The sequence below is a fragment of the Varanus komodoensis genome, unplaced genomic scaffold (assembly GCF_004798865.1).
Source record: "Varanus komodoensis strain SLA01 unplaced genomic scaffold, ASM479886v1 scaffold91, whole genome shotgun sequence".
NCBI classification, from domain to species: Eukaryota; Metazoa; Chordata; class Lepidosauria; order Squamata; family Varanidae; genus Varanus; species Varanus komodoensis.
The window spans coordinates 1,934,540-1,958,238 of NW_025336610.1; the positions used below are offsets into that span (position 1 = coordinate 1,934,540).

The 23,699-nt window shown below is 54.5% G+C and overlaps 1 protein-coding gene across 1 annotated transcript in view; it reads left to right on the plus strand.

The window, feature by feature from the left end:
- Positions 1-12,770, plus strand: part of POLD3 (DNA polymerase delta 3, accessory subunit) — a 30,474-nt gene extending 17,704 nt beyond the window's left edge. The window contains exons 10-12 of the mRNA XM_044418549.1: positions 3,296-3,384; positions 6,345-6,423; positions 10,333-12,770. Coding sequence (XP_044274484.1) covers positions 3,296-3,384; positions 6,345-6,423; positions 10,333-10,535 — 371 coding nt within the window. The 3' untranslated portion in view covers positions 10,536-12,770. The remainder of the gene's footprint in view (positions 1-3,295; positions 3,385-6,344; positions 6,424-10,332) is intronic.
- The last annotated feature ends 10,929 nt before the right edge of the window (positions 12,771-23,699 follow it).

Genomic DNA, 23,699 nt, shown 5'->3' on the forward strand with positions numbered 1-23,699 from the left:
ACTGTAGCGAGTGCTGTTACAGTAGAATTAATGCCGCCGGTTCAGCACAGGGGGAAACAGAGCCAGATGCTATGGTGGCCCATCTCGGGAAAGCTGGGAATGCGACAGGCAAGCCAATGCTCAGCTTTGAGGGCCGCATCGTGTATATCAAGGAGAGAGGCTTTAGGGGGACCTTCCGGCTGCAGATGCATCCTTTGTGGCCATCATGTTGTTCTTTATAGCAAACCAGCCAGGGCCAAGCCAGGGCCTCTTTCTTTCCCTGGTAAGACACCTGCTCAGTAGCTGGACAAGGCACTGGGAAATAACAGAGGGTTTTGCTGTAATATTAATTGCTGTAAACCACCCAGGGAGCTTTGGCTGTGGGCAGTAAAGAGAGGAGGGGGAGAATAGAGGTGTGAACCTGAGTTGTTCACTTGAGGTACAACCCTAGGCATGTTTAGTCAGAAAAACGTGCTACAGTTCCCAGCATCCCCATGCAGTTATTGCTGGTGGAGAATCCTGGGGGCTGGAGGGCTTTTTTCTCTCTCCACACAGGCATAGCACTGTACCCTTTGTGCTTCTCCTCAGCTCAGATTGCGCAACCCTGTTGTGAACTCTGCTTTCGTTCTCTGGCCCCTCTCCTAAGCCCTTCAGACTCGCCAATAAATTATCAAGGCTGCATCTCATCTCACAATCAAGTAACAAATGAGAAATTTGGTCTAAGCCTTAACGCAATCTGTAAACGTTGATACTTGCAGCTAGGAGGCTAGTGTGCTTCCAGCTGCTGCTCGGTGCATTCTTGTATGATGTCCCAGATCCATTTTGTGTTGTTGGGAGCCAAACAATGTTTAACTTGAGCCCTGCTTAACCTGCAAAAGGTCACTTGGCCCCCATGCCTTGCCAAGGCTCCCTTCCCAATACTGACCTAATAGGCCGGACTGGGTTCGCATCCAAAACGTAGGTTGTGGCAACGGAGCGAGCAAAAGCTGCCGCCAACTGAAAATGGATGGAGAGGGAATCTTGGCAGGTGCTCCGCCCGACATTTCCATTGTTGATAGCAAGCAAACGGGCCAGCGGGGCGAAGTCATGCTGCGCCGCTCGCTCTGGGCTGCGTCACGTGGGCCGCAGCCCTTCAGCCTGTCGAGGTGCTGGCAGCTGAGGGATGCAGGCCCCGCTGCCCACGCAGTTTCCGGCCTCTCCGCCGACTCAGAGGAGTGTTGAAAGAGGATCTGATTTCTGATCGTTCTTGGCTTCGCCGCTGCGCTCGGCAGGGCCCCAGCAGATTGCAACTTGCAGGGAGCTGTCAGGAGGACTCGGTTACACGCGCCCTCCGCTTTACAGCTGGAAGAGAGTGAGGGATGCACACATGGGTCGGGGGGGGCGGGGGGTCAGAGCAGGGGGTGTGCAGGCTTCTCTGAAAACGCAGCCGTGCCAGTCTCCTGGGGGTGGGAGAGGTAACGTCACCTGTACTGACCGGGCTTCTTGAACTGCCTGATTTGTGTGCATTTTTCGAGCTTCATTATTCCTGAAACAGCCCTGCTGTTGCTGCCCATTTCTTGCCTGAAGCTGTTTTTAGGCTTACGCTTGAGAAGAAACATACTGTTCCTCCTCTATTCTGCGTGCCAGGAAAACAGGAAAGGGAGGTGCGAAGGATGACGAAGAAGTTGCAGACACTTTGAAGAGCAGTGGTGCAGCCCCTAGGATGTAACGCCAGCGTCTTCATGAAGTGGGGCAGCAGCATGTTGTCAGGAGTCCTAGAGCTCTGTTCTCTTCAGACCCAAAAGTGGGATGTGCCTCTGCAGACTTTGCAGTCGGGGCCTCCAGAAGTGCCTCCCGCAGCTGCAGCTGGAGGCTTCCTGCTGGCTCTGCAGCTGAGCGCAAAGCCAGAGCACTGCGATGCGCTCTACCTGGAGCTGCCCTTGCACCTGGTTGGGAAGCCACATCGGGCGCAGAATGCAGGAGCCAGGATGCTCAGCGGCCCCCCAGCCGCATACACTCCGGCTGCCTGGTAGCTCGCGAGCCACGTTTTATTTCCCTACGCAGCTCAGTCCAGGTTGCCTAGCCAAGCACTTTCCCTTTTGCACACCAAGTCAGCCTCTCGATTATGGCCCAGTCCTCTGGACTGCAGTCCGGCCTGTTGGTCAAGAGGCAGAACTGCTAAGCTTCAAGTGCCTCTGGAACGTGCCCTTGTTGACCGAGGCTTTCTCCAATGTGTGGTCAGCCACGGCACTGCTCCGTCTTAATTTCCATATCGCTTCTGTGTCGTCTTCATTTTGTTCCATATCATTCATCTTCAAGATCCAAGGATATCCGCTATGGAAACTGCTTAAATAAGTCCTGGATACAACACAGCAGGACATTAAATCCAGTGGGCTTGGTCCTTCATTTGGACTGCGCTGCTTGCGTGGCCCCTTTCACGAGAGGCTCGGCGACTGGAAAACCTCCGTGTGGTTTGCGGGTGTCCCTGGTTTTGGGTCCTCGCAGCGTGGGAAGCCTGTGCTTGGATGCAGCGATGCAGGTTAGAGGAGCTCTGGGTGGAGTTCCTCTTTACTGAGCAGGAGCACTGCTTGGGCTCTGTTCTCCAGGCACAGGCCCCAATCCTCCTCCTCCTCCAGGTCTGTTCTTCTTGGTGGGGCCACCCACACTTCCTTGCTGCACATGAGCAAAGAACCAGATTTCCAGGTTCTGTTGTTCTGTTTTTGGTGTTTTGGACTACCTGCCCGAGACAATTCTGTAATTCACCCATGTTTGCATAGTTTATTCCAGATTGCTGGAAAAACCGTTGAATGCGTTCAAGTCACTTAAGAAATGTAGACCGGCTTCACATCTTGCTCGGCTGCTGATGGAGTCCTGCCCCATAAATGCATTTTCAAGAAACCTTGTTGATCCCAGTATGCAAATGCTGGTGTACGGTTTAGTGGCACACATAATAGGTCTTAAAGCTGTGGAAGGAACCACAAAGATCTGGGAGGTTTGAGTTCCTCTTAGCAGACTTCCTCATTGCCCAAAGAATTAATTCTTGGGCAAGTTAATTCCGGGAGCAAGTTAATTCTGACCCTCTCTGCTTGGAGGGTGCTGGGCCCTTCATTCCCCAGGCCAGCGATCAGGAGCTCTGAGGTGGCAGCACCAGCAGCTCCTTCTGATAATCAGACCTCAAGTATGCGTTTCATTGGCTACTTTTAGACGCAGAAAAGTGAGCCATCTCATTAAAATCAGATAAACACGAGCAGCAAATCTGGAACGGCAAAGCCCTTCTGTGAAGCCGCATGGGGAAGTAGCTCTAGCCTTACAGCTTGGCTTCTTTGTCTCCCTGCAGATGTCCCACCATCTCCTGGAGTTCCTGAAGGGAAAGACTCTTCTCCTGAACCAGCCCCAAAACCACAGTCAGACCCGGGTCCCGTGGAGGTAAAGGCTTTTGTGGTGGATGGCAAACTGTGAGCGAAAACCTTGCTCCTGAGACGGTGCAGTTGGGAATTTCTGTCTTGGACATGTGCTGCTGTCACGCAGGGTCGCATAGGCTGCTGGGTGGAAGATGGGGGGGGAGGTGTTCCCAGATTTGGAGCTTGGGCTTTGGAATGAAAAAAGCTAAAGCTGTGGAAAACTTTGGGGTCCGATGCAAGGAAGGTCTCAAGGATGAGGGAGCTCTGCTCAGCCCTCTGAGCATGCCAGAAGACTTCCTCTGTTTCATCTAGTTTCTGACAGGCACTGGAAGACAAGGTTCTGGAGGACGGGTGTGGTGGCGCGGAGCCTTAAGAAAACTTGGTGAGAAGTAGGGCTTTGGTGGCTCTTGCTTGGAGGTTGGTCCTGAGGCTTAAAGTTGGTGCAGATGAGCAGCTAGTCCAGAGCACAAAGCTGAGGTCGATGGTGTCCCTTCGATCTGGCCTGCACCACACCCCGGGACCACTTGCCAGCTCTGATGCTGGTTTTTCCCAAGTGTGCCAGCAACTGGCGGGGCTGGCAAGTGCCCGTCAGCAACAGTTAAGCCTTGGTTTGTCTCCAGTTGGTGGTAGTTTCCGGTTGCACCATGGTAGTACAACATTTATATGACTTTTTCAACATGGTATATTGCCTGAGGAAGTAATTTGAGTCTGAGTTTATTTTACTTCCAACTGTTGATTATTTTACAGTTTCTGACAAGCTCCCTGCCGTCAGGTTTTTTGTTTCTCTCTCCCCATACTACCTCTGCATAAGGTTGAATATTAACAATTATATTACTGTCTTCTGACACAACCATGAACAGTGAGGAAACTTTAGAATTTGACAACTAAGGTAGTGGGTTTAATTTTATGTCTAAATGTTCTATTACAAAAACGAAGAATAAAGGACCAGTTTTCAAGAAAAATCCTGTTGCCCTCCTTCATAGCTTTGTCTACTTCTCAGATCAATTTTTTTTACTGAGGTAGTTCAATGAACTCTGCTCATGGAGTTTGAAAAATTTACCCTGGGATTACTTCATTTTTAATCAGAATTTATGATGAAAACAGATACTGGGCCTATAATCTCCTTTATTTAATGTCTTCAGAATGGTGAACTGAAGTCTATAAAAATAAAACCCCAGAATTTTATTTCAGAGATAAAGCAAGGTCTCTGTTCACAGTGGGGCAGGTGGGAGAAATCTGCAGTCCTGCTCAAGGTGCCTTCAAAGGTCCAGCAAGACTTGCTGGGAAGACCATCTTGCTAGGGGGAGGTGCAGGCAGAAGAAGAAAAGGCAAAACAAATTTGAATGGATGGACTCCGTCAAGGAAGCTACAGCCTTGAATTTTCAAGGGCTGCGCAAGGCTGTTGTGCATCGGCTTTCATTCATAAGGTCACCATGAGTCAGACAACTTGACAGCCCACAGCAGCAGCAGCAAGTCCAGCGTGGTGGCGGCTCATTCTAAGTAATCCCACCTCAGTTCAACTTGTAAAACAAGCAGAGTGTTTGTTTAACAAAGGCTCTTCAGCGGCTGCAAGACAACCTTTAGCTTTTAATAAGAAATGCAAACAACCTTACAAAGAAGTTTTTCCATTTGGACTAGTAATCTGAAGTAGAAATGCAGAGTTTTCAGCTGTTTCTTATTTCATTTCCTCAGACTTTCCATTCTTTCTATTGCTGTTATTTTTATGATATTTAGTTCCTTGCCATTTCAGCAGTAGCATGAAGCATTAGAACTGGAGGGGATCATCAGCGATCTAATAAGCTTTCAGCAGATATTGATCAGCAGCTTGATTGACTCAATAGCTACATTTACAAGGTGTTTGCCTTCACTTATTCAAACCTGAAGTCCCCTGCCAAAAACCAAAGGATTAGATATTGCAATAAGGAGAAGTAGATTAAGTTTCTTGTTCATTAGGAAAATAGCTTAGTTATTAAAAATCAAAACAGCAAATGAATGAAAACTGTATCACACTGTAAGCTCCCTTGTTCTTCCCATTCCATAAAGTCTGCTTGTCTTTGAAATCTTGTCTTTATGAAACCATAAAGCCCATCCAAAGTCGCATATATCATGTGAATCAATAGGTTCTTTGCTTCCATCCTCCTAGTCCCCTTTTCAAGCCTTTCTTAATTCCCTCCAAAAGGTCTTTTTCAATTCTCATAAGAAAACATCATTTCTGTGTTCTGAGAGTAGTTACATCCTATTATCTCGCTTGGTTTGGATTCCCACTTCCTTAAGTACCTTCCCTTTGCAAACAGGCTTAAGAAAGGATGAAACAAGATAGGGGAGAAGGCTCCATGGATCTTTATGGCATCCACTTTGCTTGAACTTAGGCAGACTTCCTTGGGGTCATGGGAACTAGGAGGGCGTGGTGATGATCACATACGAGAGACTGGAAGGTCAGGCACTGACATCCTTCCCCCTGTCTGGCTTATGTACTTGCTCTGAGAGCCAGGATCACTGCAGGTAGGAGCTCCGTCCCCCAGGCCTTTTGAATTCGGGCTAGTAGGACCAACAGTAGTAAAACCGGGCAGCCTTGGTCCTTCTCATTCACTCACTGGCGCAGGGCAAACCCGTCACAGTAGTTCACCCTGTCAAAGGGATTAGGAGCCTGCAGTACACACGTCCCTCACTGTCTTCCACAGAGGGCCCTTGTAGCTGAGGAAGAAAGTGGCACAGAAGGAGATGATAGCTGGGATGGGCCAGTTGTTTGGGGTTTGTTTGTTTGTTTGTTTGTTTTTGAGAGAGAGAGAGAAGGAGAACATGAGCTGCCAGCTGGCACAGGTCTGTGGAATGTAGCATCTGTACTTCTAGATTATTTCTGAACCAACTTCCAACATATCTGGAAAGATGTGTGTTGTTACAGACCCATGAATGCTTCTGTCAGGCAGATCTGGCTGAATGCCGTGCCGTCTCCTCATTCTCATTTGCTGAAATGTTGCTTTCCAGGTTTCGTCAGGAGAGAAGAAGAGGAAGAGGAGGCGAGTGATGAAGTCTAAAATGTCTCTTGATGACGAAGGATATATGGGTAAGCAGCAGTCTGTCACTCGATTGAGGAAATCTTGAAGCGTCACCTGATGCTCGTCTCAACAGGGAAAAGGCCTATATCTCCCAGCATGCCTCACCATCATAGTCTGGAGTCATAGGTCGTTTTCCTGTTTGAACAGTTATAGTGTGGTGCTCTTAGTCCGTGAATCATGCGAGCTTTGGAAATGGACAAGATCTACACCAATTTGTATATAAGGAAAAACAGTTCTGCAGAAGACGTACACTTTGTCTTTAGATGGTTAGCATGTCATGGGCAGGGACTCTCTGAGAAGGAGGCATCTTTCTTGTGTGAGAGGAAAACAGGAGTGCCTCTTCTTCTCTGGTGGCCCACACGAAAAAGTAGTTGTATCCAAAGTGAGAAAACTGAGGCTGCCCTGCTTCGGACGCATCGTAAGAAGGTAAGACTCCCTGGAGAAGACCGTCATGCTGGGGCGAGGTGAAGGCGGAAGGCGGAAGGGAAGACCAAATCCAGACAGACTGAATCCACAAGGGGAGGCACAGCCTTCGAGCGGGGAAAGCTGCGCAGGGCCGTCAAAGGCAAGGTGTTTTGGAGGGCTGTCGTTCATAGGGTTGCCATAAGTTGGAGACGACTTGGTGGCACAGAACCGCAGGTGTTAAAATAGCTTCGGTTAAAAAAGAATCTGCCACCAGACCTACTGGGGCACGTCCGTGCAGGAATGTTGGCTTGATCTAACTGATTAATCAAACTGACTTTCATAGGAGTCTTTCATGGGAAAGTTTGTTCTAAATCTGGGGGGGGGGGGTCATTGTTCTCCATTAACTTAAGGACTTCCGAAGTGTGGAGAAGGGTCTGTGGTATACCAGGATCAGGCCTGGCAATGGGACTGGGGGCAGGGCTGCAACCAGCCTTCAGCCTTCTCAGCCGGCTCATTCACCGTGGCCAAGCTGCTGCCTGCCTGCCTCCCTCAAGAGGAGTAAGCCGCTCTCTTCCTGCTGCTTGAAGCTGCTGAAGGGGCGGGTGGGGACTCTGATGCAGCAGTCCCCACTGCCCCCCCAGCACGAAGGCTGCAGGGCTCCTCGCTTTCCCTCGCAAGGGGCCAGCAGGTGGCGAGTGCAGGCGCAGAGGCAGCCGGCGGTGACTTGGCCGCTGCCAGTGGGGACGCCTTCCCCCACCAGCAGCCCAGCCAGCCTGTTCCCCCTGTGCCCTTTCCTGCTGCGGGGAGGAATCTGACCATGGCGGCTTTTGGCTTGCCCAGACGGCCTGCCAGAAGCTGCAGTGCGAGGCAGCATAAAGCAGATCTCACCTCTGCCTTGAACGCGGCCCTTGGGCGTGTTGCTTGGCCCTTCTGACTAGCCCTGTCTCCCATGGAAGCCTTTTTGGGGTGATGCCATAACTATCTCCCGGGTTGTCAAATGTGTCCGTTGGCACACGACAGTTGCCAGCTCCTGGAATAGACGAGTGCTTGCATGAGAAGACTTTGAGCTAATCCTTGGCATCCCTGTGAAAGCGTCCTGATCCTTTAGCACAGACTTTTTCCTCTTGAGGAAACACACTGGGAGAACCACATCCATATAGAATCGATAGTCTTTGGATTGAGCAGGGGCCCTCCTTGTTCGGGGTCCATAGGAACGTGAGAAGCCTCTGTGGGCCCCGCCATTAAATGGAGGATGTGGCGTGTCGCGTAATGGCTGCCGTGGGGTTCTGAGTATTGAAGGTGAGCCAAAGAGATCTGTCTGAGTTGGGCAGTGGGGAGATACACGCCAGAGGTTCAGTGGAAGAGGGAACTAGCAAGATTCAGGGATGAGAAAGAGCAGGATGGAGAGCTAAGGAGGTGGCGAGAGGGAGCTCAAACTGGGCAGTGGGGGGGGTGGGCATGAGGCAGAGAAAGATCCAGGTTAGAAGCTCAGAGGGGGAGAATCAGTGTGTTGGGGAGAGAAGGAAGAGGCAAGGGGAGAAATGGCGAGGCTGGAGGCTGGGCTGGGAGGGAAACGGCAAGGCAAAGGTGTCAAGGAGAGGGAAGGGCAAAGCTGGAGGCTGGAAAGGGGGGAAATGAGGGTAGGGACAGGGAGGGAATGCTGTGGAAGGGGGATGAAGAGAAAGGGGGCAGGGAGGCTTTGTGCTCATTTTGGAGGTCTGAACATTTGGGAGCTCTCGGTAGTCCCTGTGTAACTGGACGTGTGCTAAACCAGTAACGCCTAACGTTTGAACAGCTCTTCATGTTTGTTCTCTGAAAGTCAGAGTTACTTCCAAAGGAGCCAAGCTCAGGGAACCAATATTTAGGGTGGATGCCAGGAAGTGCTTCCTGACAGTGAGGACCCCCAGGGTGTGGAATGGGCTTCCACGAGAGGTGCTTGAAGCCCCAGTCGAGAGGGTGTTCAAGGGTCGGCTGGACATGCACATGGTGGGCATGTCGTGAGCGGAGCTGGCTGGAGCCGAGGGCCAGACTAGATGGCCCGCAAGGCCCCTTCTGACTTGCTCTGTTTAATATTCTGTGGGGCGAAGGGAGAGGCCAAGGGGGAGTGGCTGCCCAAGGCCCCTGGTGAGTCCATGGGGGAGACCAGATCAAAGCAGGGCACCCTGATTGGAGGCCAGTCTCTGTCCATCGGCAGAAGTGCTTGGCTCTGCTTGGCAACGGGAAAATCCCCGTCAGGAAGACACCCCTGTGCTGGAGGAGAAGAGGGGCTTTCTCCTGGGTCCTTGAGAGGAGGCTGTGCCTGCCAGGGCCTGTTGGCAGAGGGAAGGACAAGTCTCCCTGGGCCCCCATGCACTCGGGGACCAGAGGTATTAATGGTGCTATGGGCCTGGTGTGGCATTCACTGCAGGCATGGTGATGGGCACCCTGTTGCATGAAATCTGCAGTTTGGTGGAGAGCAGGGAGAGCCTGGCTGTGCTCCCTAGTGGAGTTGACCCCATTACTCATGCAAGCCTCCAGCCCTGGCTTTTTTCAAGTTAAAAATGGATTTGCGAAAGATGGGGCGTCTCGAGTTGGGCCAAGTGCCTTGCTGGGAAGAGACGTGGAGTGACCTCCGAAGTGAGCTCAGGCTTCCCCCAAAGGACCGAGCGGCATCCACCCCTCCTCCAGCCAGCCCGCTGCTCTTTCCCGAGGCCTGGATTGCCATTGCATCCCATAACAAAGACGAATAATTTTCATTTCCAGCAAAGGGGATCTTTTGTTTGGTTTTGGTTTTATTTTCCAGTTCAGTCTTCTCTAAACATGTCAAGAGTGAGATTGCCTTCCCTGCTTAGAGCCAGGATTAAGTAGTCTCCTGTGGAACGTTGACCTTCTGGATTCGCAATCCAGATCCGGTACAGAGCAGTAGGGACTTGCGCACTCCCTCGTGGAGGTCTTGGCAGATGGTTTGATGTAGCACGGAAATAGCATGATGGAGTGGTGGCGGGAAACATTCGGGTAAGAAAGGAGTCTAATTCCCGTTTCTCAGTCAGAGGACCAAACGTTGCTTCTGGGAATTTGAAAAGACAATGTACAGGTGTCTACATTTGTCTAGGGCCGAGTCTTGGATTAAACAGATAGCAGCTCTGTAGAGCTGTGGAGTCTTAGAGATACTATTGGGTGGCTCTTGGCCTGTCCTGTGGTGGCCAGAAGTGCAGACCACACATCCGCCCACCCCATTTTAAAATTAGATTCCTGTTAGGAGCCAGGCTAGCTCCTCAGAGCTGTGCAGCCTGGCCCAATGGTTCAGGTCATTTCTGTCCTCCAAGGATGCAGCTCTGAACAAGAATTGAAAAGGGAAAAGGGGAGTCAGTTCAGACAGCGCTTGTGGTTTCCTGGACACTCGCTGTGGTTGCTGGCGGAATAGAGGTTGATTTGACATCCCCTTTAAGCCCCTGCCAGCGGCCTCAGAGGCTGAAAGCGAGGACCGAGGCCTCACCCTGGTTGTCGTTGTTTCTCCCATTCTTTGTTTCCAGTGACTAAAAAGGTATATGAAAGCGAGTCCTGCACAGACAGTGAAAGCGAGTTCCAGTCCAAGCCCCACGCCGCTCATAAAAACCCTGCCGGAGCGGCAAAAAGGGAACCCAAAGACGAGAAGAAAAGCACGAAGAAAGGAGGTGCGGCAGCCAGCAGAGCCAACAAGCAGGCCTCCATCACGGGCTTTTTGCAGAGGAAATGACCCTTCTCCACCCGCAGGCCTGCGGAAGCAACTTGGGAGCGAGCTGCCGGGCACGGTGCCCACTGCAAGTGCGCGCCCTGAACCGGGAACTGGGCCGGGCTCCACCGGTGGCGCTTTTGCGCAGACCTGCACGGGGTGCGGCCTCGGGGATCCGGCGCAGCACGACACACGGCTCTGCGGTGGCCTTGTGGGTACGAGGGATGATGGACTTGGATATGGAGTGCATTTCGAAGGCTAAGATTTTGAGGGGCTCTGTTTCAGAAAAGCCGTGCAAGTACATGGACTTCTCCCACCGGTTTAAATCTGTCGAATGCAGCTAAAATCCTGCCCACTCTCTCCCCAACCTTTCATTTTCACAGGGGTGGACTTGGAGAATTTGGCAGAGATTTTAAAGCTGCTGTTGGGAAGGGGGCTGGCGGCCTTCAGGCAGAAAGGGGTGCATACAGGAATGGGGTGAACTGAAAGAGTTTCACAAGCTTCCCCACGAAGCACGCCTGAAAGGCGCATCGGAGACTAGGCCACCCCATCCAGAAAAGTGCCTCCCTTTCCCAAGAACAGAAAGGATGGTCACAAACAGGGACGTCACTTCTGCAGTTGCCTTCTCTCTGGAAGGTGAAATGTTGAGGCTGCGGACCCCAGTGCGTAGCAAAATGTGCCCCCACCACCTGGCCGTGAGGCCGCATGCGAGAAGCGCTGAGGGTGGGGACCCCGCCCTTCCAGAACTGGTTTCACATCACTTTCCGTGTTCCTAAAACGCAAGCGGCTTGCAAGCTGCCGCCTGCTTTGTAGCCCTCGGGCTGGCTGGTGACCGCAGGGGGTCTCCACGTTCTTCCTGCAGCAAACTGTGTGGAATCCGAGAACTCCACCAGGGTCAGGAGAAGGATCGTGGCCTCGTGTGCTGGCCCGAGCTGCCCACGCTGGGAGGCACGTGTGAGCTGGGGGCCACGGACTCCTACCAAGAGCAGCTTTCCAGCGCTGGGCTGGACTGTCCCCTCAGTGCTTGCACGTGGCTTCTGCTCCACACCTTTCTGCCCCCGCCCACCTAGAAGAGCTGCTGGCCGTTGGCCAAGGCATCCGCCCTGGAGCGTCACGCGGCTGCCCACACGAGGTCGCGTGCGTCCCACCCTCAGGGTGGGGGGGGAGGCCAGGCTGGTTTTCCTCTTGGATCGGTCGCGGAGCAGGTTTTCCATCTCACGAGGCGCCACTTGGCCTTGAAGCGCATCAGTTGCCAGCGCTCCCGTTTGGTCGGGTGCCGTTCTGCAGAAACCACGTTGGGAAGGGTTCTGGCATCTCCACCTGTGTGCGCCTCAGCGCGTCTTTGCCCACCCTGCTCTCCTGTCGGGTGTTCTCAGCTGGTTGTGGCGGAAGCGTCAGAGGCGCCCACACTCTGCCCCGCCATCTGTGCCTGGTTCTGCTCCAGCTCTGGAGTCCACGTGTTTGGAGTTGTGCCTCAGTCGTAAACCAAGCCTCGCTTGGACGAGGTCTGCAGGTAGGCACCCCCCAAAATGGAGTGCCTCCGAAGCCTTTGGCGCCTTCTTAGAGCCACTTCAGGTACCTGTCCGTGGTTACACAGTCAAGGAGGACCAGAGAGAAGGGTTCAGTGTTTAAAGCTCATACTTGCAGAAATGCATTCTTGTTCTGAAATGTTAAACTGGCATTCTTGTTCTGAAATGTTAAACTGACATTCTTGTTCTGAAATGTTGAACACGCGCGCTCCTGCAGAGCAGTCCAGACCATCTGTGGAACGATCGGCATGCAAATGCGGTTCCAGAGGCAACCCGCTGCCTGCAGTGCTGGGTGCTGACCAGCTTGAGCCTGCTCAGAACAAGGTCATGTGCTTCGATGTGCTTTCTCATAATAGCTGCGCTAAATGCGCTCAGCCAGGAGCCTAGGAGTGGTGGCCAGGTTTTGTGGCATAACCACAAATATTTAATTTTTGAACCCAAGGTTTCCTTAGTCACAGGAAATACAGTTCGGCATAATTTTTTGTACAGAATTGAAGGCAGTGGCTCAATACAACTTTATGTCCTTGGAATAGTATTGGTCACCTTTTTTTAATCAGAAGTAAAGCTCTTCAAGTGGAAAGGCTGGGAAACATGAGTTTAGCTCCCAGCAAAGGTCTCTCTACACATTTTCCAGGAAAGTACCACGTAACTTTTTCCCTCTCTTTGTATGCTCAGAAATTATGTGGGGCGGGGGACGGGGAGGAATGTTCAATAAAGTTGTCTTCCGTTACATTTTCCTCCCTTTATCTTCCTGGATAGGTGCTTTGTGCTGGAATTTCATGGATCATAGAATAGTAGAGTTGGAAGGGACCATGAAGGCCATCAAGTCCAACCCCTGCTGTTGCAGGACACCACGTTAGATGGCTGTTAGTCGCTTTCTGAATGCCCCCAGTGTGGGAGAGCCCATGACTTCGGCCAGGCAGCTGGTCCCACTGTCATATTGCTCTGACAGCAAGGAAGCTTTTCCTGATGTCCAGCCTGAATCTGGGTTGTCGCAGCTTGACTTGATTATTCCAAGTCCTGCACTCTGGGATCAGCGAGGAGAGATCTTGACCCTCCTCTTTGTGACAGCCTCTGAGGTCCTTATGGAGGGATCTCATGTCCCCCTCAGTCTTCTCTTCTCAAGGCTGAACATGCCCAGTTCCCCCAATCTCCTCACAGGGCAGTGGTCCCAAACCCTGCAACTTTTTTGTTGCCCTCCTCTGGAAACTTCCTCATTTTCCTGCATCCTTAAATCTTGGTGCCCAGAACTGGACGCAGTATTCCAGGTGAGGAACTTGTGCTCCTATGTGTTTCATTGGCAGGCGAAAGTCCTTGCACTGAGCATCAACGATTTTCCATGCAACCAAATATTTCTGCAGTAACTCGTCTAAGGACCGTGTTCCCCAGGTTCAGGGGCTGACACACATCCTCTTAGACACAGCTGGAATTCTTCACCGGGTTTTGGAAGCAGCTGTGGAGCCACATGGCCTTTCCTTTGCCTGGTGTGGCCGGACGGGGCAGGAGAGTGGGCTGCACGCGTGGCCCACCCCCTTCACTGTCTTAGTGCGGGGACCAGACCTTCCAGGATGATGCTCCCAGCGGGATGCACGGAGCAGAAGTCGGCCGGTCGGTGGAAGAGCCTCCGGCTTTGCGGAATGGCCTCCCCGTGTCACCTAATGCAGCGCTTTTCGGGGTGCTTCAGTCGCGCGGCTGCTCTGGGGAAGGCACGTTGGGGGGGAGCGACCGAGCCCGAAGTGGGCACTGCTGGCCATCACCCCAACTGCCACGCCTTCCTCAGCTTGGTGCTCTCCACATCTCTCGGACGAGGCTTGCCGTTTTACCCGGCTGACAAGCCATTTGCAATGATGGTGGGAGTTGTAATCCAGCCCGTCTGGAGGGCGCCAGCTTGGGGAAGGCTGGGTGAAGCTGCATTCCGGGGTTCCGGGGCTGGACGCTGAGTGTGTGGGGCTGCAGTGAGATCAGAGGCGTTGGCTTCCACTGATGGACAAACCCCGACGGTTCCGTCTGCCCCAGGAAGAGTGGGATGAGGGTGAAGCCGCCCCAGCTGTGCACTGTAGTTGATTAGCTGGGCTTGTGCAGGTGAACAGAGCTATTGGACCAAAGGGGCTGGGCTGGGTTGCGCAGCGAGCGTGCCCGCCGCGGTCTGTTCAAGGCACCGTGGCCCAAGGCACGTGCGAGGCGCCCCAGTGTGTGCGCGGCCGGGTTCAGCGGCCCTTGCACACCCGCGGCTCATTGCCGGATGTGTGCGGCGGCCCATCGTGGCTTTTGCGGCTGCACTGATTGTGCAGACTGAGTGACTGGTTGCAAGGGGCTTCAAACACCTCTGGTCCCACAGGCGAGGGGTTGGGGGGGGGAAGCAGCAGCTTCTGAGGTTCAAGGGCCTCATGCTGGTCCTCGGTTTATGAGTTAGCCGGCCCCAGTGTGCCTGGGAACATGAACCTCAAGACCACTCGTTTCCAAGCTGCCCCATATCGGCAGACTCAAAAGTTTGTATGGACGGGTTTCAAACCGGTCTCTGGCTCTTTGCTCCTCTTTTTTGCAAAGAACTCAGGCTGGTTCTCGGAGCCAGTTCAGCAGCGGACTGGCCAGTGAGCGAATAATACCAGCTTGAGGTTTTGGACTGTGATTCCAGTGCCCCTGAGCATTGGCTATGCAGGCGATGGCTTTGGAAACGAGCCCAAAACCTCTGAGGACACCATGTTGGCAAAAGCTGCACCTCCTCTGTGAGCCCAGGAGGCTGCTAAAATGCGGAGGTTTTGGGTCGTGCAGGAATCTCACGAACTTGTGGGCACCAGCTTCTGGTTCGGGGGTGGGGGCTGCTCTTCACCTCGCAGTAGTTGAGGCAGAATGGGGCGACTGCCACGTCGGTGCTTCCTCGCGACGGGGTTATTTGTGCCCCCGTCTGTCACCACAAAATGCTGTGAAGCCCCCTATGCAAGGGGCACAGCTTCAGGGCCCCATTTGGACGGTGGTGAAGAAAAGAGGGACGGAAGGCAGCAAGGGAAGCTGGGCCGCCCAGAAACATTTAGGGGCTCGCACATAAAGCGGGGAAAGAGTGGGCTTTGACGAGGGTTTCAAAAGAAAACATGGGACTGTGGGAGGGCGTTCCAGGTACGCGGGCAGCAGAAGCAGGAAGGGCCCCCCTCCCGGGGCCCCCAGCAGCTGGAAAGGTCGCTGCCCGAGCGGAGGGCAGGGGCTGCGTCAGACCCCCAGCTCTGCCTCGCAGGAGGCAGCTTTGCAGGGACCTCCAGGAGGCCCTGGCAGGAAATGGGGGGGAGCGGGGTGTCGTCAGGAGTGTAGCTACCGGAAACTGACCGCCTTCGTCTTTCAGGTAGGCTCCTCCTCTCGCTCGCAGCAGGTGGCAGCCCAGTCAGAATGATTAATGTCTCTTTCCGGCTGTGATGCGATTCAGTGCCTTGAGGGAGAGTCGTGGCTTTGCCTAACCCATCCGTGCCGGACGCACCTTGCCGGCGAGAGGAGCAGGGGCAGCCTGGCCTCCTGTGGGGCTCTCGCTCCGCACACCCCCCCCCATCGATTCTGCTGAGCGTGCGTGGCCGAGTGGGGCAGTGGCTCTTGCCTCCCCCAGCTTGGGATTCTGGGCGTTGAACCTGACACTTCTAGCATTCGGAGCCTTGAACGTGGCCCTTGCAGTGGCTGGGGTTTCTCCGAAGAGGGTAGCCCTCCGTGGCCAGCATAAAGAGCATCAGGAAGCGTGTCCGTCTAGTCCAGTGCTCCACGCAGTGGTGGCCAGAGGGCCCCCCAGCAGGATGGTCTGCTGCCCAGCTCCTCAGCAGTGGGTGCACGCCGGCAGGCCGCCTCTGGTGGAGGAGGGGCGCACAGTGGCACGGATCGCTGCCTCCGCCACGAATCTGCCCAGTACCCCTTGAAAGCCATCCGGATTGGCGGCCATCATGGCTTCCCATGACAGCGAATCCCACAGTTCACCTCTGCTGTGCGAAGACGTGCTCTCTCTCGCTTGTCCTGAACCTTCCCAGGGAGGGCCGGGAATGTTAGGGAAGATGGAGAAAAATGCCTCCCTCTTTCCTTTCTCCGACACCTCCCTCCTATCTCCCCTTCCTGCCTGAGCTGGACCGGCCCAGTTGCGGCTGCCCTTCAGAGTCTCCTGATCGCTGTCGCCCTTCCCTGGACTTTTCCTAACCTTGGAGAAAGTGCAGAGGGCAGGGTGTGGGAGCCCCGTGCTCGGTCCTCGCGTTTCCGTGTCGTCGGAGGGCCTGGCGGCACTGGCTGGGAAGGGCCGAGTCCCGGGACAGACGCTGGGGGGCCGCAGGAGCCCAGCTGGGCAAGACCCTGTGTGGCGCCCAGGCGGGCCGCAGCAGCACGGAGCAGGAGCGGGGAGCAGCCCCCACGGAAGGACCTTGTCCCACCGCTCTCTTTGTCCTTGGGGGCCGGGTCTTCTTAGAGCATGGCCGAGAGCTGGGGCTGTCTTCATTTACAGGTTGTTCGTAAGCCTCCCCCGAGTCTGGGCAAAAAGCAGGATAACGATACTTCGATTTCATGGGTTGTTAGTTTGAAAGGCCTCGCGTGGGCCAAAGACAGGGCTTCCCAAGGGGTGCCTGGCGCCTTCGTTAAGTGGCCATATGAACATGGCCTGTGAACGGGGCCATTCCATCTGGAGCCCAGCCCTGGGGCATCTGGAGTGACGGGGTGCCTCTGAGCATGTGGGGTGTGCCTTCTCGGAGGCAAGGGGCCCAGCACAAGTAAAAAGCGCCGTGCCCAGTCGCACTGCAGGCGCTGGCGCTGGTCCACCAGGGAGGAAGTTGGCTCTCTCGTTAGCGGAAAGGTCAGGCTGTTTGGCTGCTCAGGGGTCTGGGAACTGCTCCAAATTAACCTTGGTGTATGATATGAATAGGCAGTGGGGGGGCAGCCCCCGCCCCAAGAGGGACGGAATAATTGTGGGGGGGCAGCCGCTGAACCCGGGCGAGGAGCGACAGTGGCCCAGCAGGGGGCAGGGCTGACGTACGTGGGCCGCGGCTGCGTGGGGCCCGGTGGGTCGCGGCTGAGGAGCTCCGCCAGGCTAGGGTGGGCTCCCCTGTTGGAAACCAGGTGAGCTTGGCCGGGTCCAGCGCTGCGAGGGCCAAGGAGGCCGGCAGAAGGTCAGAAGTGACGTCTGTCTGCAGAGGTCGACTGACCAGGAGAGAGGCCTTCCCTTGCAGGGGAGGAGGAGGAGGAGGAGGCCAAGATGTGAAGAAGTGACCTGCAAAGCCTGAGGGGTGGGAGAAGAGTCAGGCGGGACCCTCGTGAGGCAGATTTGCCTTGCTGGCCCAGCGCCAAGGACGCCCCTCGATGGTCATGGGTCAAGAGGTTGCAGGTCTCCTGCCTGGGTCCCGGGAACGCCTGGGTTTTGCTGTGCGCATTGCGTGTCGCCCCAGTAGCTTGTTGCTGTGAGGAGAGAGGCGTGTGCCCTTCCCCAGCCTGGTGCTGTGCAGAACCTTCCCGACGGCAGCTTTCCCAGTCCCCCAGCGATTCCCAGCCCGGCTCCCAGCGGAATGGGGCTGCCTTGCACGGGGCTACAGCAGTGCCGAAGGAAGACCCTTTCATTTCCCTGCTCACGCTACACCTTCGGCGGTTTTATAGACGTGCTGAGAATGACGCCTGGAGTTCCCCCTCAGATTGTTTTTTTGCTCAGCTACCACGCTCCAGCTGTTCAGTCTGCCCATGGCATGACTGCTGGAGGCCGCCGTGCCGAGCATGGAAAGCAGAGCTGCAGAAGTCGGGGCTGAGTGCGCGGCACAGCTCTGCTCCTGATAGAAAACCCTCTGTGCAGAGCTGCTGGCTCACATCTTTGCAGGGGGCGTGAAAGGCACGTGTCCGCTCTCTTCGCCTCCATCGCCACTGCTGTTGGCAGAATAGCGCCGGTGGCACAGTCTTGCTAGCTTCATTCGGGACGGTCTGCAAAAATCAGTTGATAAATGCTGTGCAGTAAAGAGCGGTCAAAAATGCGCGTCAGCCAAGCCACAGTTAGTCAGAATCAAGCAGGCCGAGAAATAGAGTAAAAATTCTGAATAAAAATAGGGACCGAGTTGATAAAAACGGTATATCCTGAAATTTGGTTGAATGGACATGGAATTGTAATGATGCAATGCAAAAGCCTAGCCGGCTTGCAATGTATAAATGCAAGCCGTTTATAAATAAATACATTAGAGAAGAAGGGGCCTGCAGTAACTTTTTTAAAAGATAAGGGATGGAATATATCAAGAAATTAGCCTTGGGAATGTGCATTGCAGTGGTGTATTTTTTACTTTATGGCATGGATTTGTGGTCTTTACCACAGACTACCATAAAAAAGATAGACGCATTTTGAACGGTGGATTTATTGCTGGTTGTTCTGCTTCTTGGGCTGAGATGGTGACCCACAAAGTATTGAAGGGAATGTATAAAGATCAAGAAATTATATTTTAAAACATAACCCCCCCCCCCAAAACTGGAATGTTTTGGTCACATCACAAGAAATGAAGCACAGACTTGCACCTGTAAAACAATGTTCCGTGTAAAATAAATGGGAAAAGAAGTGAAGGAAACTGGGGACCTTGGATGAAAACCCTTAAAGACGGGCTGGGGCTGCTCCATGTAATTGCTTAGAGAAACCACGTCTGATGATTGCTCGGCTGCAGCCGGAGAGGGGCCATGAGACGGCAGCCACTGTGGCGGTGGGACTGGTCCCGGCAGCCTCGGCATTCCTGCCGGTGGGTGCGGAGTTTGGAGGCCGTCTAAATTCCACCGTTAACCTCAGCCCAATGGGATGCAGTGACGGAGGGCGACGGGGGTTGCAAGGTTGCCCGCACATCTGATGGGAGGCGTGCCGCTTCCCCTCCGAAAATGGCTAAAATCCCCTGCCAATGGCAACGGGAGATCTCCCCGTTTTTCAGCTCCGATATAAGCCGCCTTCTGTCACATTTTCCCAAGAGCAAAACAGGTGGCAGAGAGCAGCCGTGTTCACACTCCTCAGGGGGTACAGTCTCCTGGCCTGGAAAACCTGAGACCCTCCCAGTGTGTTGGACTGGAGCTCCCATAATCCCCAGCCCGCGGGGCCATTGCAGTCCAGCAATTCTGGAGGGCACCAGGTTGGGAAATACAGCTTGGTTCCCACACTGTTGGATGGCCCTCTTAGCCAGCGATCCTCCAGCGTCATGTTCTGCATCTCCGGGCAGAGGCCTAGCGGCGTCCTGCATGCGCCCACTAGGGATGCTGGCAATAGACGGACACCGCCACTAGGGCAGGCCGGCGGCCAGGACCACCTCTGTTCCGCTGGGCTCTTGACTGACGGACAGTCCAATCTGCGTGTGGGCGTCTTTCACCGGCCTTTACAACGCGCCCCCTCATTCTCGTGTGGACTGGAGGGCTGAAAGGCTGGCAACCTTTTATAAATGCCTCGAATCGGAACAGCCATCTGTGCTGACCAGGGTTGCATCCCACACGCCGATGGGACCATTCTCTGAAAATGGATCACAGTGTAAGCAGAATGACCCTCTTCATGCCCCGGGGGGAATGAGCTGGAGTGCCCCAGCCAGCCCAGTGCAGCCCCACGATGTTTAGTTCCCCCTTTCCTAGAAATTTAGGAAAAATTCAGGAAAAGGAATCTCTGATGGGGGGGGAGGCCCCCAGTAGCTCAACAAGGACCAAGCAAGCTTGGTGGCATGGAATGATGGCAGATTATGCTGAAGGGGCAGAGACGGCCAAGCGGAGAGTGGAGCATCCCGGGAGGGACAAGCGTGGCTCTTACTCGAACCGGAGCAGCGTACGCTGGGCGTGGGGGGAACGAGCAGGCGCGCGCACAGTTCGTATTTCAGGTCAATCTAGGCGCGCACGAAGACCTGTGCTGGACCCGACCGAGGGCCCATCTTGTCCAGCGTTAGGGTCAAGCTGTGCGCGCAGCACCCGTGGAGGTGGCATTGAGCCATCTGGACACGTGGCCATGGACGGACTCCGGCTTCCCCAGCCACGCTTGGTGCACTGAAGCATGTGTGAAGGATCGTTGCTCTCTCCCAGCTCTCCCACCGCCCAGACTTGACGCTGTTCGAGAGCATATATATTCGTTTCTTTATCTGCTCCTCCCCTGCCTGCTTGCTTGATGAAGTTTTCTCAAATATCAGAAATCAGTAGGTGAACAAAATCCAACTGAGGGTCGCCTTGCACCGAAAGCCAGCACCCGCTTGCTGCTGGAGCCTGATCAGGGCCTTTTCATGAAAGGTTGTGTCTTCGCATGGCTGGCTGTGCCACTCAATTACTCGGACTTTAATGAGCCGCCATGTTTTCCTTGGCTTGGCATGTGTTATTTTTGCTACACATTTACTCACTCGCCTGGTATGAACCATTGCAGAATTTCTTCATCTGAACTGACACTTCTGCCTGGAGTATGAGTCTGTTAAGCCGAAGACAGAAACCGTATTTGTTCAGCAAATATTAGCTTGACCCCTCAGGACTGCAAAATTATATACAGAGATGCAAAGCAGAAGGGCCCTATTGAGATGCCTTGGCTTGCGGGAGCCTTGTTAAAACGCTGGCCAAACGCTACTCAGCGATTAAGTTTATTGCTCATTGGGTACTTGATGTCCAAGGAAAATGATTGATTGAGTCTTTTCGCCCTCCAAGAAAACAAGATCTATTCCTGTGTCTGGCGCATGGGCAGAACTTTGCTGTATGGTAGTGTGAAATTTATTTTGAGACTGTAGGGAGGGGACCTATGTCCCTATTGCCATGCAAAAATTATTAAAATTCCACACCCTCACAGAACACATTCTGCACCCTGTGTAAATTTGTGTGAGCTATCTCATTTGGGATTGTTCATCTTGGCTTGCTTTGAGGGAGGAAAGGGAGTACGGAACTTGCAAGACCCAACATTCAGACACCGAAAATGGGACTTGGGCACCTCTTTGGCTTTTGAGACATCGTCCGTATGTTTTCAAGGTCCCCGTTTCTGTCGCTGGCACCTCTACTCCTCTTGGGGACCAGGGCTTGAAAGAGCCCTTTCTCGGAGTCCGTGGAGGAGACCGGGCCAGCCAGGTTGGCCCAGGACACTCTGTGGACATGCCTTCTCCAGAGCCCTCCAGTCCAGGGAGATTCTATCCAGGCCCAAAGCAGTTAGTTTTGGCACCAGAGGCAGAAAATCCTGCAAGGACGTCTTCCTATCCCCGACAGGAGGAATACAATAAAAACTGAAGTGAATGACTTAGAATTTGCTAAAAATAGGCAGCCCAAGGCTAGTTCTTCATTCTGGCTCATGGTAGGACTGGCCCCAAATACCAGACTGCATATCGAAAGGACTCTGCTGCCGGACAGAGCGATGGCCACCAATTTGGGTGGATTGAAAGAGGGACTGGGCAGATTCATGAACTATCCCTGGCTGCAGGCCCCGATGGCTCTCCACAATCGGGGCAGGTGCCTTGGTGCCCCCGTTGGGGCCAAACATGGGCGAGAGGATGCTGCTACACCCGTCCTGCTAGTGGGCTTCCTTGGGCAGCTGGCTGGCTCCTGCGCGAGCAGGGAGAAAGCCACACAAGAGGAGACGCTGGCCTGATCCGGCCACAGGGCTCTTCTTATGCGCTGGCGTCCTTCCTTTTCTTGTTCCAAATCTTCCATATTCAGCCTCATGAGCATTTGAGTATTACGAGAAAGGACAAGCAATGCTTCCCTGCCTATTCTACTCTGCGTGATTGTATACTCCTCCACTGATTCATCCCACCCCACCGCCACGTCCACCCTTTCTCCTAAGCAGGAGGTCTCCAGCACAGCCACTGTTCATGGGGGAACTGCCATGGGGAAAAGCTGCCCTTTCCCACACTGCCTCTGTCTCACAGTGCCCTTTCAAACATGCATTGCACCAGATGGCGCACCGCACACAGTATTCCGAGTGTGAACACACTGTGGCTTTGCAAAAACGCACGACGACGTCGGCAGCTTTATTTTCTGTTCTTTTCCTAAAGATTCCAAACATGGAATTTGCCTTTATCACAGCATCTGGCCACTGGGCGGGTGTTTTAATGAGGAAGATTAGAAATGAGGCAGACCGGCCAGGTATTTCACCACTGTCCCCAAGCCCCTTTCGTGGTTGGACTCCTCCGCTAATCCTTTAAGGGCAGGCTAGAGAGCACCAGCATCAACAGGCCGTGCTGTCCCTGTTAACACCCACCCATCAAGCCAGCGGCACCCGTTCCTTCCCCTGTTCCCCTCCTGTCCTTTAGCCATGCACTGCAGCCTCCGCCGACCCTGTGCCTTCCAGACACATTTGGACGGCGAGGCCCAGAACCCCCCGTCAACGGTCCCGCTGGACGGGCATCCTGGGAGCTGCGGTCCACGTGCCTTCACAGGCCCCTGGGTCGAGGCAGGGTGGCTTCCTGGCCGTGCCTGCAGAAGCAAAGGCGCCTGACACTGAAGCGCTGGGCTCATCTGCACGGCTTAATTCCACACTCAGAGGCAGGTGAGCAAGTAACTGAGTCAGTTCTGAAGACGAGGAAAAGGCTAAACGAGCCCAAGGTCATTGCTGTGCGTCGTTAACTCTGAGCTGGTCTCTTTTTCGACTGTTCAGATGAAACCAGGGAGACAAAGAACGGCCAGCCTGAAACAGGTGGAACTGGGATTTGCCCGCATTCCTGTCCCAGAGGAACACGGGCCTCCAGGTCCAAACCTCCAAACCAATGGTCCAGCACCCCGAATTTTAGCTTTATTCTGCATGTGCACCCTAATTCTGGCAGAGATGGCGTTCCTTGAATGCGGCACCTTGTCGCTCAGCTGACGAGTCATGCGCTGGTGCTTGGTTTTCTCCTGGCCCCCCTCTGGCCCTGGTTCAACAGCCTCACCCACTGGCTCGGGTCCTGCTCCCACCCGAGTTAGGTTTGATTTCAGTTCTGCCTGAAGAATACGCACTCACCTCGCCACGAAATGGTACAGTCACAGGAGGACTGTTCGTTTCTGGCCCTTCCACCGCCCGACGCACCGCCAAGTGTGGCCAGGAGGGGGCGGTGCAGTCGCCCATCCAGCCCTGCGCACGCTTGCCAACTGAGTCATGCTTTCCATTCCCTGAAGCTCCTGCTACCGATGGCGAGAAGTTCGTTTCCTCGGGACAGGTTCTAACTATTGGGAAATTTAAAACCCACCTAATAAGTAGAAGAAAGGCAGCCCAGGGCGCCAAGACGCCGTGGTTGCATAATTGGGGAGCTGCTGGCTGAGCAGATGCGGGAAACTAGGCAACCTGAGCTTGCGGGGCCGAGAGCACGAACGGGAGCAGCCAGCCCTGCCCCTGCCCGGCATTCCCCCCCCCCCGCCCCGGCCATGTGCTCCTGCCTCCGAGGGGCGCAGGGGGCGCCCCGGCCCGGAGGGGGCCAGCCCGGCGGCCGCCCGAGGCGCCTGCCGCCTGCCCTGCCGTCGCGGGCTCCCTGGCCCTGCCGGGCTCCCGCCCCACAAGCGCTCCCCAAGGGGCTCCTGGCGCACCCTCGGCGGGCGCCTGCCCAGCAGCACCCCGCGGACCAGCGGCCCTTGGCGCGAGGACGGGCCCCACGCGTGTTTTTCAGCAATCAGTGTTGCGTCCCGCCGCACACCCGTCCCCACGGGGCAGGCTGCCGGAGCTCGGGAAACGGGAGGCAGGAATGCTTCCAACTGGCGGGGCGCGGGGCGTTTTCACGCGTGGGGCTTGCCAGCCCAG